The sequence below is a fragment of the Gobio gobio genome (assembly GCF_949357685.1).
Source record: "Gobio gobio genome assembly, chromosome: 18".
NCBI lineage: Eukaryota > Metazoa > Chordata > Actinopteri > Cypriniformes > Gobionidae > Gobio > Gobio gobio.
In genome coordinates this window covers 22,582,308-22,600,791 of record NC_137111.1, presented here as the reverse complement: position 1 = coordinate 22,600,791, position 18,484 = coordinate 22,582,308, and the positions used below count along the sequence as shown (strand labels likewise).

At 37.6% G+C, this 18,484-nt stretch overlaps 1 protein-coding gene across 1 annotated transcript; it reads right to left on the bottom strand.

Annotated features, from left to right (window-relative positions):
• Nucleotides 1–3,835: 3,835 nt before the first annotated feature.
• Nucleotides 3,836–7,798, bottom strand: mycla (MYCL proto-oncogene, bHLH transcription factor a). The gene is made up of 3 exons (XM_079842092.1): nucleotides 7,305–7,798; nucleotides 6,050–6,639; nucleotides 3,836–5,049 (listed from the first exon to the last, which is right to left on the bottom strand). Exons 2-3 carry the CDS (start codon nucleotides 6,612–6,614, stop codon nucleotides 4,484–4,486), a joined length of 1,131 nt encoding a protein of 376 aa, XP_079698218.1. The 5' UTR covers nucleotides 6,615–6,639; nucleotides 7,305–7,798; the 3' UTR covers nucleotides 3,836–4,483.
• Nucleotides 7,799–18,484: the final 10,686 nt, after the last annotated feature.

The window sequence follows — 18,484 nt, the reverse complement described above, 5'->3', positions numbered from 1 at the left end:
TCACTTAACAAGAGTGTTGCATACTGGAATGAAGGCAGATCTGAATGCAATTGGTTTAACTTGTCAAAAAAAAAAAATTTTTTACGAATGCATGGATGAATCATTCATGCGTAAAAAAAAATAAAGGGTCAATTTTGAATGTGCCTAATAGTTTTTATATGCAGTGTTGGGGAAAGTCACTTTTAAAAGTAATGCATTAAAGGGTTAGTTCACCCAAAAATGACTCTTGTTAAGTGAGGGAAAATGTCAACAAATGCTAAGTAAAATCAAGATTATTTTGTACTCACCCTCATGCTGTTCCAAACCCGTAAGACATATTTACAATAAGCGTCGGCCAATATTTACAATATTTCGCATGTTACTCCCTAAATTATGGAAAGTAATGCGTTACATTACTTTTGCGTTACTTTTTTTCTCATCTGGGCTGGGTTTGCTTGTTTGTTTTTAATAGCAAAAAAAAGTATATTTTTGGCAAATGTAAAGGACCTATCCCACCAAAAGTGATAAGAATAAGCCTGTAAAGTTGAGGGTGCATCTCAAACAAACCTTTCAGCTGTGCTGCCATTCTGGATTGCAGAAGAATAGGACAAAAAAGAAGAAAGTTCAACACTCAATAAAAATGAAAAACAAATGTGATGTTTATCTAAAGTCATTTTTGATTATTAGCATGGTTGAACTGGATAATCGAAGGTCAGCTGCAAAGACATTGGTTAATAGAGTCAGATTAAATACATAAAGTATATTTGTGTACTGTAACACAGATAAAGGGATAGTTCACCCAAAAAATGAAAATTCTGTCATCATTTACTCACCCTCAAGTTGTTCCTAACCTGTATGAGTTTCTTTGTTGTTTTGTCAAAGATATTTTGATGAAAGTTTGTAACCAAGCAGATAGAGCAACCATTGACTACCATTGTATTTTTTTTCCCTACTATGGTAGTCAATGGTTGCTCTATCTGCTTGGTTACAAACATTCTTCAAAATATCTTCATTTGTGTTCAGCAGAACAAAGAAACTCATACAGGTTTGGAACAACTTGAGGGTGAGTAAATGATGACCGAATTTTCATTTTTGGGTGAACTATCCCTTTAATTATTACAGGTTTGCATAATATTTCACATTTCACAGTTTTTATTCCTTTTGAGGAATACAAAATCCATTTAGTCTAAAACTACAATAATCATCATGTTCACACACCACACAACAACTGAAGCGAGTAGTCACTCTATAGACGTCTCGTAATAATTTTAACAAAAAAGAGGGATACAAAATGCATGTTATTTTTTTATTTAGTACTGTCCTGAATACAGTCCACAAGACACGTAAGCATCTTTTATGCAAAATATTTTATTCAGGACAGTACTAAATAAAAAAATATAGCTGCAAGCAGCAATTATCGGGGCCAAGCACAACAGAAGCAAACAAGGCAGCTAAGTGAGTATAATGAGTAAAGACATTTGGTGAACATTTTGAAAAATATAAAATACATTGAGTTGTATAGTATAGTTTTGTTTAACCGTTCAGAAGTTATGAGCAAAAATAGCCATTTTTCGTATCTCCGGACCAGTAGATGGCGCTTTGCCAAAACACAACATGTAGCCTCTTTATATGTACCAAGTTTGGTCAGAATACGATATAACGTTGCAGAGCCTTACATCTATTTTCACAAATGCTACATAAAATTTGTTTGTGCGTTATTTAAAAACAGTGATGAACTTGAATTCCATAACTTTTTGTTGGCATTGTCTGAAGATGATCTGAAGATCTTAAATTTTCATGCAAATTGGATAAACCGTCTAGGAGGAGTTAGAAAAAGTAGGAATTTTGGCGGGAAAATTGGCACTACTATTGACGTCATAGAGTTCGATCAAATCGTCTTGAGCCAAGGAATCAGAGGAAAAAGTTTTGTTTCTAGCCCTTACGGTTAAAAAGTTATTAGTACAAACTCAAGTGCAACTTTGCACAGTTGGTGGCGCTAGAGGGATTGAGTAAAATACTCCAAATTTGCTATGGTGACATTTACGACTGTCCTATATCTGTGTGACAAATTTTATAATTTTCCCACAAGCGGTTCTATGGGTGGAAAAAGAAGAATAAGAACTGCGAACGATTACAATACACACACTTTTGGTGTTTGGCCCTTAATAACATGCATTTTGTATGATCCTTCCTATTTTGTTAAAATTATTCACATTTTCACAGATTCTGCAAGGGGTATGTAAAATTTTGAGCATGACTGTAACTCGCGTTACTTGTAGTAGTGTTTATATGTTTGGGTGGCAAAGTGGGTCTATCTGTTTACACACAGATGGCTGTTCTGTTTAACCTGTGAGATTACGATTACTTAAAATCTGAGATTTAAACCAAACGCACACCCAATAAAAGCTGTTGCTGATTTAGTTAAACGTTTGGACAGACACATTGAGCTTCAGGGCAAGTACAATACAATAAACTTGCTTCTGTGCCACACCCAGACCATAACGTCCACAGACAGTGAGGTGACAGACAGAAAGAGAGAGGGAGAGACATAAACACTGAAGCCTGTTGTAACTGCAGTTAAACAACTCTCTGACAGAGAGAAAAGGAGAAATGAAAGAGATTGGAGAGAGAAACACACACTCACTGGGATAAGGAAGTGGGAACTAAATAAGAGAGTATGTGTGGCAAAGATTAGCTTCATTATGATCAGTGGGTCACCGGTTGTTTGGGAGCCGTCTGACTTCCTGTGATTCTATGGGAATGGAATCTGGGTCAACGCTTGGCAGCTATGGTGCTGGTATGGCCGGGCATTATGTCTGAGTTTATATGTGTATTCTTATGTAATAGACTTTGAATAAAGAGAGAAGAGAGTGATATGGCCTCTTTAGACCTGATGGAAAATAAACACCAGACACCAATAATAGCTGCACTATAACAAAAAACACGAATTCTCAGCAACCATTACTTTTGATCTATTTAAAGCTGCAGTCCGTAACTTTTTGCGCTCTAGCGGTTAATAAACAGAACTGCATGCGCCTTGCGGAAGAACATTGCAGATGGAGCTACTTCTCTCGGTTTACGTCTATGGCGAGTCACGCAGGGACTGTGCTCCTCCGCAGCGGTTCCTACCAGACTGGTCTGAAATAGGCCCAATATAAAATTATAAGTGTACCATAATGATTCAGGGTAAGACAAAAACACGGTTTGGAAAAATGGATTAATGTTGTACATTCTCATTCATTTTTGTAAATCTTGAACACAAAAAAAGCTACGAACAGCAGCTTTAATGTGTCCTTGCTGAATAAAAGTATTTGTTTTTCTCAACAACAAAAAAGTGGACTTTTTTGGAGACAATCATGAAGTAAAATCTGACAGACTAAACTAATCCCAGTTTGGTGAAGAAATTCAGATACACACTTGCAGCACTTCCTCTTTCTGCTTCCTGAATCCCACTTCTGCAGTTTAAGAATTCATTTGAACAAATGAGATATGACTACATTTAACGTACGAGTTAATGAGCCTTCGTGAATAAGCCTCCCATAAATGCAAATCCGTTCACACACCTCTACCGTGTCACTGTTTAACCTGTTGTTCAGGATAATGGGGGTAAAGGTGATTTTTGAACTACCTGTTTTTCAGTAAATATCCAGAACACTTCCTCTTTCAGCTTTAACAGCAGGCACAGAGGAAAGGATCTGAAAAACTAACGTTAACATGAGCCTTAATCAATTTGCTGCCTCTTAAGATTCAGAACAAATGTAATGTCAATTCTGGCCAGGATGCAAAATCAACCATGTGCGTACCAATGGCAGGGGAAGCAAGAATTTTGCAACTACATTTTAACTACATTATTCTTGATTAGGTTTATTCTTACAAGATGACTGGAGAGTACATAACTGGTCATAATGTTCATTTTCGACCCTGGCTTCGGCACAATTCTTTTTTTCTTTTCTTATTAAATAGGAAACGCCACATGTCATTTTAGATGCTTTATTCTTTAACAAAATATAATCTCTGTGCAGTTGATGAGTAGATACAGGAGGACATCATCCTCTGAATACAGTATTTACAACAAGTTTTGTACAGATCAAGATATGAACAAGACATTTCATATTTTCTACACGACATGTTCAAACACCATGCTCCCCACACACAATATCCTACACACCCCCCACATGCATACAAACACCACCCACCCTTCTTGCCATGGAGGTAAATTCGTCAACTTCCTCTTCATCGCCATCTGCTGAGGTTTATAAAGGCATTGCATGTGCACATTTGTGTCACTGTCTCCTCACACAAAGTTCTCCATGTGTCAACTAAAGTCCAGCACACGCGCACACACACACACACACACACACACACAGATCCCTTCAAGAAGGGCAATTCAATGTGATCTCCCTGCAGTGTTTTAAGTGTCATTTCAGTGATTGACAAACAATGAGTTCCCTTGTCCATAATGAGCTTTGGAAATATTGTGCGGTGTTAAAGCAGACTTCTTTTTTCAGGAGTTCTGTAACGCACTAATCCTGCGGAGAAGCTGTTGTTGTTTGACTTTCAGTTTTCTCTTCTCCTGAGCTTGTCTTCGTTGGCTAGTATGCAGCTTCAGCAAGTATTCTGTTGCGTGCGTCAAAATCGCCACCTTCGAGGTCTTTGAGGATCCAGACAGACCTGGAATCTCCTCCCGAAGTGCTTGAAACCTCGAGCGAAGGTCATCCCTCCTCTTTCTTTCCAGGAAGTTACGACGCTGCTCGCTGAAGTCCTCAGAGTCCGATGTGGCAGGTGAAGAAAGAGGTGACGAGGGAGAGGACGAAGGCTCCAGACGTGGCCGTTTGCTCACAGGCTCAATCTCATCAAAGTCATCCTCAGGATCAGTGTCAGGAGAGGGAGCAGCGTAATTGTGCTGCTGCCGATGTAGAGACACGTGGAAGTGCTTGGGACATGGTCCAAACGGATCGCCACTCACTGTAATGGTCACCGGCGTTCGGCGGCTTGGAGGGCGACCCCGCTTCGGCCGGTTGTCCACCGTCACCACGTCAATCACATCATCATCATCGTCGTCATCGTCATCTGAGACCACAAAACATTTGGCACATTTAGCTAAATGCACTTAAGATTTCAAATCAATTGAGATCTCTTTTCCAGCACAATATACTTTAATAAAAAGAAAACACAGGACTGGTATTTTAACTCTGAAGAAACTGAAAAAGAACTCAAATCAGAGCATAACAGTTAACCAATGTGCCATGGTTTACACACTTCACTAATAAAATACAATCTGTTAAATATTTCACAGTTCTTGGCAAGAAAGTTGCATTCCAACTCTACAGCCACATGAGCCAGTTTGTTTTTAATGCCATACCAGCTTCTATAATTTTGTAGGCAAAACAGTTCAAAAATGTAATTAAACTGCCAAACTACATTTTAATAATAAAAATATTCCAAATGTATTCTGATTAATGGGCAGTGCAGTTATTGTTAACCTAAACTATTAAAAATGTTTTTTAGTAACTGAAAATTAAAATATACAGATGAAATGTATAAATGAGAAAATGAAATAATGTTGAACACTTTAAATCATGTAAAACTAAAAATGTAAAAAGCACACAATCACTACTACAATGTAATAATAAAAAAGTATATTAATATTAGGAAATGATTTTATTTGAGGAACGGAAACATTGCATGAGCTTGTCTGCAGTGGCAATAGGTGAGGTGTTGCCCTTTACTAGTGTACAGGGTGTGGGAAAAGGGAGGACTACAGAAGGGAATCCGCTCCACTAATTGACTCTCCACATCGGCTTTTACTGGGTCTGTGAGTGGATTGGTCACAGGCAAAGCTTGATGCTTTGGCTAGCTTCTTTTGTAACAATTTTCTTTGGAATGGAAGAATTACACGAATTAACTGCCAAAGCTGGTCTGAATGGCAAGTTTTTACATTGATTACTTCGATAACATCCATTTTTTTAGCACAGTATCAGCAGATACATCACCTCATTGGCGCTGCATTATTCTGAAGTACATATGGACCCATGCCAGTAATCACATGTGAAGTAGTCACATATCTTACCGGATGAATCTGAGCGACACTCGGAACCAGATGAGCCCGCAGCTACTTTCTTGTTATGCGGGACAGGGAGTTCCAGGACTGCGGCGGGGTTCACGCACTGTGCCGCTTGGGTCCCAGTCACGGGCGTGCCCGATGCAGCACGAGCAGCTTTCTGTGCTGTCGAGGTCTGAATCGGAGCCGTCACCGGTGCTCGCTCGCCATGAGCCACTTTTTCCAGCCGATGACTCGTGGAAAAACCACTCCACATGCAGTCTTTGATAACGATAGAGCCCAGATTACCAAAAATGTCCAGTGGGTCGAACTTGTGCAGCCCCTCGTACTCCTCATCACATGTTAATACCTTCGGCGGCGCCCACCCGAGCCGGTCCCCCGGTAGCGGCAGTAACCAGTCCCCGTCGAGCGTCCTTGAGGGCGACATGGGCGGGGTGGGAAGCAGCTCGAATTTCTTCCATATATCCTCGCTTGGGGCTGTAGACTTAAAGAAGTCCTCCTCGGTGTCCATCTCATCGTAAAAGTAGTGCTCCATATCCCAGCCGTACAGTGTGTGTGTGTTGACTCCAAGCATTGCTGCAGAACTTCTACAAGATTATCTGTGAAGACAAGGCAAGTGATGACTGCCCACGTGGAGTTCAAATGCGACGCAATGCACATTACAAGCAAAACGCTCCCTCACCATGCATGCTCGTGCTCATTGCATTGCTTAGCTCACATGATGTAGCTACTTATAACAAGTTTGTAATGTTAAAAAAAAAAAAGCACAATATTTGCATGTAAACACATTATGAAATTGATTAAAACACATTGCTTAAATGATATAGGCTATTTACATATTATGCATAATGCTCAATTGCACGTTTACTCAGTTGCATTAATTAATTAAGTACAATAACTAACGTTAATTGCTAAACATTTGATTTCTGTAGCACACCCATCATAACTGCAGGGGTTCGTATACTACGTTAGTGAGCGCTCGTGCAGCCACAAAACATCATTTATGATGAAGTAGTTTATTAACACTAGCAGGATTAACCTCATTTAAAGTCACATAGAAGCCATCGGTTGTGGTGTAAATGTGGTGCTCGATTACTTCTATAAATATTAGACGCACTAACAAGGGGGTAAAGGCAGCACCCTGTCCGATTAAAGGATCCAGGAAATGTTCAACCCGTAGGGGTTAATACGAAAGTTTACCACGAAATGAACTTAAATGTACCGTTCAACCAAATTATGGAATTCTGATGTGAAATGCACTTACCATGGGGTCGCAGACCTGCAAAGTCCAGGGAGAGTCTATGGGACGCGCAGAACAGAACAAAGAAGCGCAGCGTCCGGTGGAACTCCGGTACACACGCGCTCACTTAACAATAGCGCGCGCGACACCAGACGCCTTTGTTTTACGACCGTTTAACCTGCACAACGAGAAAAGTTTTTTTCCTCTTGCAGAAATAAAGCGGGTGTCCTGTTACAACGGCAGCCAACGATCGATCCGCGTGGTGCAGTGCAGCCGCACCCTCCCCCAGCCCACTGCCGGTAAAAGTGCTTTCGCGCCAGATCTGCGTCTTTGTGTGCGAGAGCGCGGCGTGGACCCACCCACCGGAATCGTGGGGCGGGGAGAGCGTGTGAACCGCGCTTAATGTGAATGTGAAGGCAATTCGCAGCAGTAAAATAAGTATTTGAATGAAAATAGAAGCGTCTACGTCACTACTCCACTCTAATCACGATTGAGCTGATGCGTCCATTTAATTGTCTTCTGATGCGACGCACCAATCAATATGTTGCGTCTGAACTGGCGAGGACCGCACGCGCTAATCCTCGAAAGCCAAGATTCAAACACTGGAGTTTCTGCCCACTGTTAAAGCATCTGTTGATAAAACGCAACATATTTTTATATGATATTTGTAGTGTGCTTTAATAGCATCATACATGTATTTAACACCATCAAAGTGTTGCAAACAAACAAAAACATATAGCCTAGTAATAAAAAGCAAAAAAAAAAAAAAATAGTAGCCTACCAATAAACTTCTAAGAACAGTCATTTGAAAGCAATATAGAGAATTAAAATGACATAAAATAACAAGAATAAAAAATAATTTGTCTTTTTTTCATTACCAAAATTGAGGTGTCACTGATTCTTATCATCTTGGGGCAAAGTAGGTTACAAAGCCAAATGGGACAATTTTTTTTTCTTTAGCCTAGGCCTATATCAAGGAATATTTTGTATCAATCCGTATTCGACCCATCCATCGCATTCTGCTCCCATATGACCAATTTTGTTTTATTTTATTACAAATTGTATTGTCACCAGTCATACAAAATTATTTTGCAGATCTCACTTGAAATACATTTAATTTTGGTTACACTTTATTTTAAGGTTTCATTGTTACAGTGTAATTATATATTGAAGTAATGCGTATATTAGTTAACAACATTTAGGGTTAGGGTACTATTAGGTTTTGGGTTTGGTTGAGGGTTAGTTGCAATTATGCATAATTTACTGTTATGGTATAAATACATGTTAGATATGTAACAAGGACAAACTTTACTTTATGTAAAAAAAAAAGTGTTACCTGATTATTTCTTTGTTTCTGGTGTTGCTATAAACCAAACTTGAAACAAGGGTTATTGCAAAAAAAGTCAATGGTTAATAAATATAATTTCAAGTTTGTTGATTAGCCTATATGAGTTCAGTCAGGAAATCTACACTACTCGTGTATGCTATGTAAGGCACATTGTTCATGTGGAGCCAAGTTATCCATGTTTTTTTCTTCTTCTTCCATTTAATTTGGATTCTGCTCTCACATGAGAGGTTTGTGGTTTAGTATAGAGCAGTTAACGGCTGTGTTGACGTCAGAGTGCGTCCATGAACCCCTCCACCCAACACACTCCTCCTCACTGAGAGCAGAGTGTGAACGCTAGTCGAGTAGAAGTGTGATCTAAAGTTTGACCGTACAGGGCATCACACATCTACGCAAATGACCAGAGCAGATGCAGCACTGAGTGGAGAAAGTTTAGGTCTATCAGGTTACATTTCTATGATACTGGTTTCAAGGCAACAGTACAGATCATTTGTAGCTATGGAAGTAAAAAAGTTAATATATTACAGGGAAAAAGTGCCTGTGCTCAAAATGAAATGTGTTCGGTATACTTGTATAGTTCAGGATAATGTAGGAAAGACAAAGAAAGTGTCCTGTATAGTGCAATAGTTATATAGGCTACTTTTGTAACATGTGTGCAGCTAATATGGCAACTGGGCGTATTACATTATCCTCAAACCCCTACACAAACACAGGAAAGGCTGAGAAATGAGAGTTCTGGAACAGTGATTGTCCAAACAACCAGCTCAGGATTTTCTTATTAAAAGTATGTTCTGATTATTTTCACTAAATATAAAAGTCTGGGACACACACATTTGAGCATGCTATGTTCTATTAACTGCTCTGGACATCTGTTGTATAAGTCTGGTCAGTCAAAACACGCAGCCAAGTGGTCCAAAAGCTTATAATGGGCAGCACTTACAACTTAAACAAAGAACCCCCACACACCTTTCAAGAAGCACATGTCTATAATCAACTCAGACTGCATTTGGGCGCCCCCTACTGCATAAAGGATACATGACACTTCCTAACATTTAATTGGCTTGCATGAAAGAGACAAAAGATTTTTTTTTTCTGTTTCTCCCATCCCTTATTCAGAGAGAAATCTCACATCATCTTATCTCCTGCCTGGAGTGTTTGTATACAGACAGTTGTATAATATTAAAATAATACAATGAGATAAAATAGCATCTATTCCCCAAAATAAAATCTAATATATATATATATATATATATATATATATATATATATATATATATATATATATATATATATATATATATATATATATATATATATATATATATATATATATATATATATATATATATATTTCCGACTAAAACAACATTAAACAGTCTTTTTTTTAACAGACTTATTGATATAGTAATTAACCATGATATTCATGTTTTCCATTATTTTCCATTATCTTACATTTTCAAATAATTAATTATTTGATATTTATTGGAATTTTTTCACATTGTCTTTATTGACATCTCTGGCTATTTAAACTCTCAACCCTCACCACAACCTGATAACACAAAAGAAGTCACCCAAAGACATGACAGTATCTAAACCCCCCATTCCGCATCTTCTCAATTCTGTCTCTCTCTCCTCTTCTCCCACTCCCTTGCTTCTTTACCCCACCATCCCCCTCTTCAATGGAGGCCCAAACTTGGAGGCCACTGTCTTTGTTAAGGCAACAGATTAGCACCTAACAAAGGGTTAAGGGAGGGTTAGCGCTGCGGGCTAGCTGCCGCTCCATGTGCTGGGAGCTGGTATTGTTCTACAGAGCCACAGTCTCATATGCGCATGTGGAGAAAGGTTGGAACACCTTTCGTCAGTTACACTATATCTATGCACACACTCTCTAAAGAGGAATCGAAAAAGAGAGCATTATCTTCATTAGGTGAAAATGAGATGCTGTAGGCCTACATGAACACTAATTGTTTTTACCCATGGAAATGAACTGATCATGAAAGACCAAGGATGTTCAGCGTTAAAGTAAACACAAGCTATGGATGATGACAAAAGATCTGCCAAAATAATCCCTCAGCTATTCAAAGAGGTGTGTTTGAGAATAATCTTCAAACCAACTCCTGTTTCTACCCTCAATCCCCATTCCCCTCATCTCACCTTTAACCCCCTCGACCCTCAATGACCTCAGACAGTCTTGTATATAGAGACTGGGGTTCAGACACCATAAAGGTTTTATGTGAGAACTCTGAATGAGTTTGAGCTGTGCGCGTATATTGCCAGATTATCTCGTCATTTTTATACCGCCAGTGAGATTTTTTGGTTTTTTTTTTTACTATTGAAAAAAAATATATACTTTTATTCAGATTCATTAAACTGATTGGAATTAACAGCAAATACATTTATAATTCTACAGAAGGTTTCTATTCACTTTCTATTCATCATAATTCTTGAAAAATGTATCATGTTACCACAACATATTATAGTACAACTGTTTTAAAAATTGATAATAATCAAAAATGTTTCTTGTACATAAAATACAGTAAAAACAATATTGTAAAATAATATTGCAATTAAAATAACTGTATACATACATACACAGTTATATATAAAAATGTTTTCAAACTGTAATAATATTTCACAATATTGTGTATTTTGTTCAAATAAATGGTGATAGAGAGCATAAGAGAACTTTAACTTCAAACCTTTGAATGATAGTGTTATTTACATCAGTAATATAATAAGATATAATTATATGTAAAATCACATTATATTCATGGCCTTGGGCCTATGAGTAACACTACAATGTGTAATTTGTCTCGTTTAAATACATATATTAAGCAGTAAACCTTTCAAATGAAAAGACTGAAAAGAACGATCTAAGCACAAATGCTATTGTTTCCTGAGGATGGGCCATACACAATCCAATCAGCACAATTCACATGATAAGTGACCTACAGAGATCAGAGAGGCCAGGTTAAAATGTAACTGTCATTGTAATTGTCGTGGAAATGTAATGTGCCATAACACATTCAATAGCTTTTGAGGGAAATGTGCTCTGATTTTCACAAGTTAGAAGGTGAGATCTCGCTTATTTACTATTTTGTTCATTAAGTACTATTCTCTAATCCCAATTCATTGGAACAAAACATAGTTTGGATTGATTATATTTCCATATGAACAAAATCTATTCATTGCTTGTAATTGCATTGCTGTCCAGCAGATGACGCCATACCCTTAAAATCATACATCATGTGAACAGCGCAAACTGTCTAAAAGGACAATTTCCCCCATGGCGTTTGTTGATAGTTGAGTTGTTTAAATGCTGACCAGGGGCCTATACCATGAAGCCAGTTTAGCTGGCTAGCCAGATATGTTTAAGCTTAGTTTGTGCCAATCCTGGGTTTTAGGTACCATTAAAGCGGTTTGGCTTTTAGCAGTTTTCATCGCTCCACAGCTAACCTGCTCCAGGGGCCTGTACCATGATGGTAGTTTAACAAACTCAGGGTTACAGGATTAGTTTTGAGTTGACAAAACCAAACCAATCTATTCAGGCTTTGTTGGTCCCATGATGCTGATCATCAGCTTTCTCTGTCAACTCAGGCTTTGATCCTGAGTTTAGGAGTTTAGCTGTGACATCAGTAGTGAACAGCCAATCACAGGCTGTGGATCAGTGAAACTGAGATTCATTTCTCTCTTCTGCAGAATATTACATGATTGAAAAATATTAAGAATTTAAACAAATAGACAGGAAGAAAAGAGCTGTCTATGAAAGAGGATAACTTAAAGAAATATCTTAGCTATACGTCAATGCAAGTAAAAGTTATTAAGTTAGTTTAGTTGATATAGAGAGAATTGAACATTTAAGATCACATGTAGTCATTTTTATAGCTTTATTTATTGATTTTAAAGCTTATTTGAATGACCTTTATATAGGCTATTAATATTAATTTTAACTAAGTGCCTATTAATGATTGATTAACTAAAATATATAAGGGTATAATTACATAAATTATATCTAAATCATTCAAAAGTATTATTATTATAAATAAGCATTGTTAAAAGCCAGATGCGTTAGTCTTTAAAAAACATTTGCTATAGTGACCTTTAATTTGGATAGAAACAGAGGGAGTGACTTATTGCATCAGAGGTGTGTCACTTTGCTCACAGCTGATTGGTCCAATTTCAGTTTGAGATGTCTTATCCAGAACATAACCTGCCCTGGAGCAGGTTAGCTGTGGAGCGTAAGTTACTATGGAGATGTACACGGCTAAAAGCCAAACCACTTTAATGGTACCTAAAACCCAGGATTGGCACAAACTAAGCTTAAACATATCTGGCTAGCCAGCTAAACCGGTTTCATAGGCCCCAGGGCAGGTTATGTTCTGGATAAGAGATCTCAAACTGAAATTGGACCAATCAGCTGTGAGTAAAGTGACACACCTCTGATGCAATAAAGTCACTTCCCCTTTTTCCACTCCAAATTAAAGGTCACTAAATAGAAAAGGTTTTTTAAAGACTAAAGCATCTGGGCCCGTATTCATAAAGAATCTTAATGCAAAGAGTAGCTCCTAGTGACAAAATTCTAAGAAAATTCTTAGAAATGTGGGCGTTTACTCTTAAATTAACTAAAAAATCCTAGTAAAGAAAAAAGTAATTCAGAAAGCATCTTAACCCTTAAAGGTCCCATGGCATGAAATTTTCATTTTATGAGGTTTTTCAACATTAATATGAGTTCCCCTAGCCTGAATATTGTCCCCAAGTGGATAGAAATGTTGATCGGTGTAAAACCGAGTTGTGGCTGTCTTTCTCTGCCTTTGAGAAAATGACAGGCCAGACTAGCCAATCCTGAAGTCTCCTGGTTTGACGTCCAAGCAGGCACGGTTTCCTCCCTTTCCTCCGCCCAGAGAATCTGGCACGCCCATGCAAACACTCGAGATCATTAACGTTACTTGTGAACGAGTGAACACTGGCAGTTTCTCAGTGTTTGGATGTACAAATGAAAACAGAAGTCTTTTTTCAGTTCCTTCTGATCTGTGATCAGTGATTTCTGATGTGTAGCTAATTATTTATTATTCGTGCACACAATGCGGCTTCTCTCTCTCCAGACAGAACGGTGTTTTCGTGTTTTATATCTTGTGAGTCAGTGTTTTTGTACGTCCTCGTCGCGTCTATCGGTTCTAAAATGTGCATACAGTCATGAGTTTCTGCTCAACATCAGCAGAGATAAACCTCACACACGCCGAAGCTCGGCCTTCAACATCCCCGACCCACAGTACTGCATCTGGCCCACAGCGGAGGCACCAAACGCGGCGTGAGATTAAGCAGAAGGGGGGTAAACTTGAGCATATCCGGGCTAGCCAGCCTAGCCCCACAATAAACTGGATTACATCCGATTACTGCTGTTGTGTCTTTGTTTGCGCTGTGTACTCAACGCGCGTCACTGACGCTTTTATTTTATTTTAAAAATAATGCTATTATCAACACTTACTTTTAACTCGTTCATCTCGACAGCTGTAATGGTACTTTGCATGTGTTACAAAGTTGGTAGAATAATGATGAAGAGACGGACTCGGTGTGACTGTTTATTCAGAACTCTCAGATACAAACACAATAAACTCGCGCTGACTGACAGCGCTCTCATAACTCAGTAGTCACTATAAATAACTTTGTTAGCAATCGCTGAGCTCAGTCTCTGGTACAATAGGGATGTCCGGCTCGCGAACGATCTTTCTTTTGAACCGGTTCTTTTTAGTGAACCGAATCAGTTCACCAAATCGGACTGAATCGTTCTAAACGGTTCGCGTCTCCAGTCAGCGCTGATCCATAATTTACTAAAGTTACTAACTTTCTGACATGAGTGACAGCCCCTCCGACTAGAAATAGACTAATAACCTAAAGTATATGCTGTAACTAAAACAGTTCAGACATGCTGAGAACTGATGTGAAGTGAACTCAGGTCCATCCGTCTCCCTGGCAGACTCGTGCCTGCTCGTGCCTCGTTAAACCACGCCCCCTCCGCTCATATAAAATGCAAAGATGTCAGCCAATCACAACAGTGGGTGTTTTTACTGAAGTCTCACAGCAGACACGCCCCTTGAAGCAGGGCATTCAAGCCACAGGGCAAACAGCAGTATAGAAAAAATGCCTTTTATTTCTAAATTATGACATTTTATGATGTAAAAGTCATACTAACAATATAAGCAGGCACGTGCAGAGGGGGGGGCTTTGGGTGCTCGAGCCCCTGCCCTTTTTCAAAATGAATCAAAAGTGCCCCTCTCAGACAAATATCAATGATAATATCGTGGTCAATAAAACTAAATAAATGTGATTATTATAACATGAAAATGCATACAATAGTAACGGACGGCTCAAAAGTCGGACAATTTCTGTTGAGGCGTTGCCGTAACGCGTTGCTATGGGTCGCGTGCGTTTTGATTGACAGCTGATTTTCCACTGCTCGGAAACGGCTTTCGAGCCAAATATGGTCCTTTCAGAGAGTGTGTGGCCTCACGGGAAAAAAGTAAACCAATATTTTTTTTTCATCCATAATCAGAGCTAATGTGTTGATTTAATTACAAAGCTATATATTAGCTATATATTTTAAAGTATTACACAATTCACCAATGCCCGTTTGTCATGTATAGGCTTTACACCAACCAATCGTGATCTGGCAAAGCAAGTTCAAATTCCATTGGGCGATGTGAAGCGGTAATTTTCTGTTCTTATTCATAAATCGGTTAAAAATTACATGGACAGACAAACTAACGTTTGTGGAACAATTTCCTGCGGTTTGGCTCATTTTATAAATTGCATCACTGACAAAATGGATTTTAACAGACAACAAACAAATTCCTGCACAAAACCACAGCATCAAAAGTCGCATTAATGGTAAGTAGTGTTAAATTCACTTGTATTTATGTAGCCTATATTGATACATAATTTACTATTTCATGAAACTATCAAAGTTAACAAAACCCAAGTGCCACCGGCACCTACAGGCCTATTAGGCTATGTGAAGTGTAGACTGGCGAAATGGTTACATGAAAGGACTTTATTATACTATTTTTGAATATTATGCAGCATTATGAAATAAGTCTCTTATGTTCATCAAGCCTGCATTTATTTGATAAAAAACTGCAATATTGCGAAATATATTAAAATAATGGTTTTCTATTTTAAAATAATTTAAAATATAATTTATTCCTGTGATCACAGCGGGATGATCATTCAGAAATCATTCTAATATGAGGATTTAATGTCAATGGTGGAAACTGTGATACTCTTTTCAAGATTCTTTGATTAATAAAAAGTTAAAAAGAACACAATGTAATAATATTTCACAATATTAGGCTACTGTTTTTTTTCTGTATTTTTGATTAAATAAATGTAGGCTTGATGAGCATAAGGATATATAAACATTATATATATATATATATATATATATGTTATGTATAAATATTATTATATATTATATATATATAAATATTTACATATTTATATATATATATTTACATATATATATATATATATTTACATATTGCCCCTTTTTTACATTTGAGCCCCTGCCCCTGACGAACTCTCTGCACGGCCCTGAATATAAGTACAGCTCAGGAAACATTATAAAATAATAGAAAAATGCCATGCCATGGGACCTTTAAAAGAGGTCTTAAGGTCAAATTTGTTAGGAGCACGGACGAGGACTTTTAAGAGGCTTAAGAGTTTCTTTAGCAGCAGAGAAAATGGCAGAAAGACGAAGAGGGAGAAGAAATGTGTTGCAGACAATGGATGACAGTGACTTAATAAGACGCTATAGATTAGATCGTGCAGGGATCATGTTTGTTGCATTAAACAATAATAAACCCAACTTTCAAACCACCAATTAAATAGACATGCCAGCAATCAGTGTAATTGGAAAGAGTGGAACAATGTTTATAGTTCTAAGCCAATCAAATACCTTATAGAAAATTAACAGCATGGTAAATAATAAAAGGATTTATATACATATATTTATAATGTGTGTGTGTGTGTGTGTGTGTGTGTGTGTGTGTGTGTGTGTGTGTGTGTGTGTGTGTGTGTGTGTGTGTGTGTGTGTGTGAGTGAGAGAGAACGGTAAAATAGGACAATTTGCGCTTGTATTTTCAAAGTGAAGGCTTAGAATAGACCCTATACTATAAAAGCGCTCCTTTATTCCCCTTTTTGGACAACCAACCAATCACAGTCTTCAAAAGACTGTGTCATACGTAGCAACGGGGTCAGCCCCGCCTCTTCACTAAGATAAAAGTTTTTGTATTTTCCTTGCTCAGAGTTGCTCTCAGATGGATCCTGAATAGCTCTTAAGCTAAGACTCCTACGTAAAAGTTTTTAAGCTAAATTAGGAGTTTTCTGAGAGAACTCTTAATCTTTATGAATACGGGCCCTGGCTTTTAACAATGCTTATTTATAATAATAATAATTTTGAATGATTTAGATATCATTTATGTAATTATTATACCCGTAATCAATTACACATATAATTTTAGTTAATCAATCATTAATAGGCACTTTGTAAAAAATTATATAAATAGCCTATATAAAGGTCATACAAATAAGCTAAAATCAATAAATAAAGCTATACAAATTACTACATGTGAGCTTAAATGTTCAATTCTCTCTATATATCAACTAAACTAACTTCATAACTTTTACTTGCATTGACATAGTAATATTTTTTTCTTTAAGTTGTCCTCTTTCATAGACAGCTCTTTTCTTCTTGCTGTGTAAATTTGTTTACATTTTTTTATATTTTTCAATCATGTAATATTCTGCAGTATAGAGAAGGGAATCTCAGTTCCACTGATCCACAGCATGTGATTGGCTGTTCACTACTGATGTCACAGCTAAACTCCTAAACCTAGGATCAAAGCCTGAGTTAACAGAGAAAGTTGATGATCAGTGTCATGGTACCAACAAAGCCTGAATAGATTGGTTTGGTTTTGTCAACTCGAAACTAATCCTGTAACCCTGAGTTTGTTAAACTACCCTCATGGTACAGGCCCCATGTCACTTCTCCAAAACAATATGATAATTACAGAGAACAAGAATGCAGAATATATCTGTAGCAAATTATGAGAACAATTCAATTCAATTCAAAAATAAGTTACAGAAATTAAATCAACCGTGGGGAACACAGAAGAAGTGGTGTAATATTCAAAGCATGTTCTTTCCGTATCAATAACATACACTGTGTGTGCATGAATAAACATACATGCACGTTCTTATGAGAACACGTGCGAGTTAGGCGACAGATGTCCACACTCCACAGTATCAGGTTCATATACAACATTCATTTTAGAACGTGTGCTTGTGTGTAAAAATTACAGACTCTACATTATGACTTGTATCCAAAGCGACTTACGTTGCATTCAGGGTGCATTTTTGTGTTGGCTAGCACATTGTGTTGCTAGCCATGCTATAGGCCTATGTATACACACAGAGAAAAAGGGTGTCAAAATTGTACCTTTAGGGGTACAACAGCTTGTCGCCTGGGCAGTAGCCTACCCTTAAAAGGACATATTTGTACCTTTTTTTAGTACACAAAGGTTCATAGTAGTACCTTAAGGCAGAGGATTGTTTGCTTTGTATGTATATTATTGAGTTTTTCTCACTATAGTCCCCTTTATCTTGCTCACTGCAGTTGTAATGCAGTATTCTTAACACAGTAGGCTATGTAAGCTGCTTACATACATTTATTGTGAAAGTTGCTTATACAAGTAATGTTTCATTGAAAAAAATATTCTTCAGGTTTATAACATTAAGTATAGCCAATTTAAGTTTGGAAACAATATTTTGTATTTATAATGTCACACTTACTATTTATCTAACA

What these genes read in the sequence shown, in the direction of transcription:
- mycla (XM_079842092.1), bottom strand. Translation starts at nt 6,614, where the DNA reads ATGCTTGGAGTCAACACACACACACTGTACGGCTGGGATATGGAGCAC. An exon ending in GTGTCGCTCAGATTCATCCG is followed by an intron (nt 5,050 to 6,049) that starts GTAAGATATGTG and finishes TTGTGGTCTCAG; the next exon opens with ATGACGATGACGACGATGAT.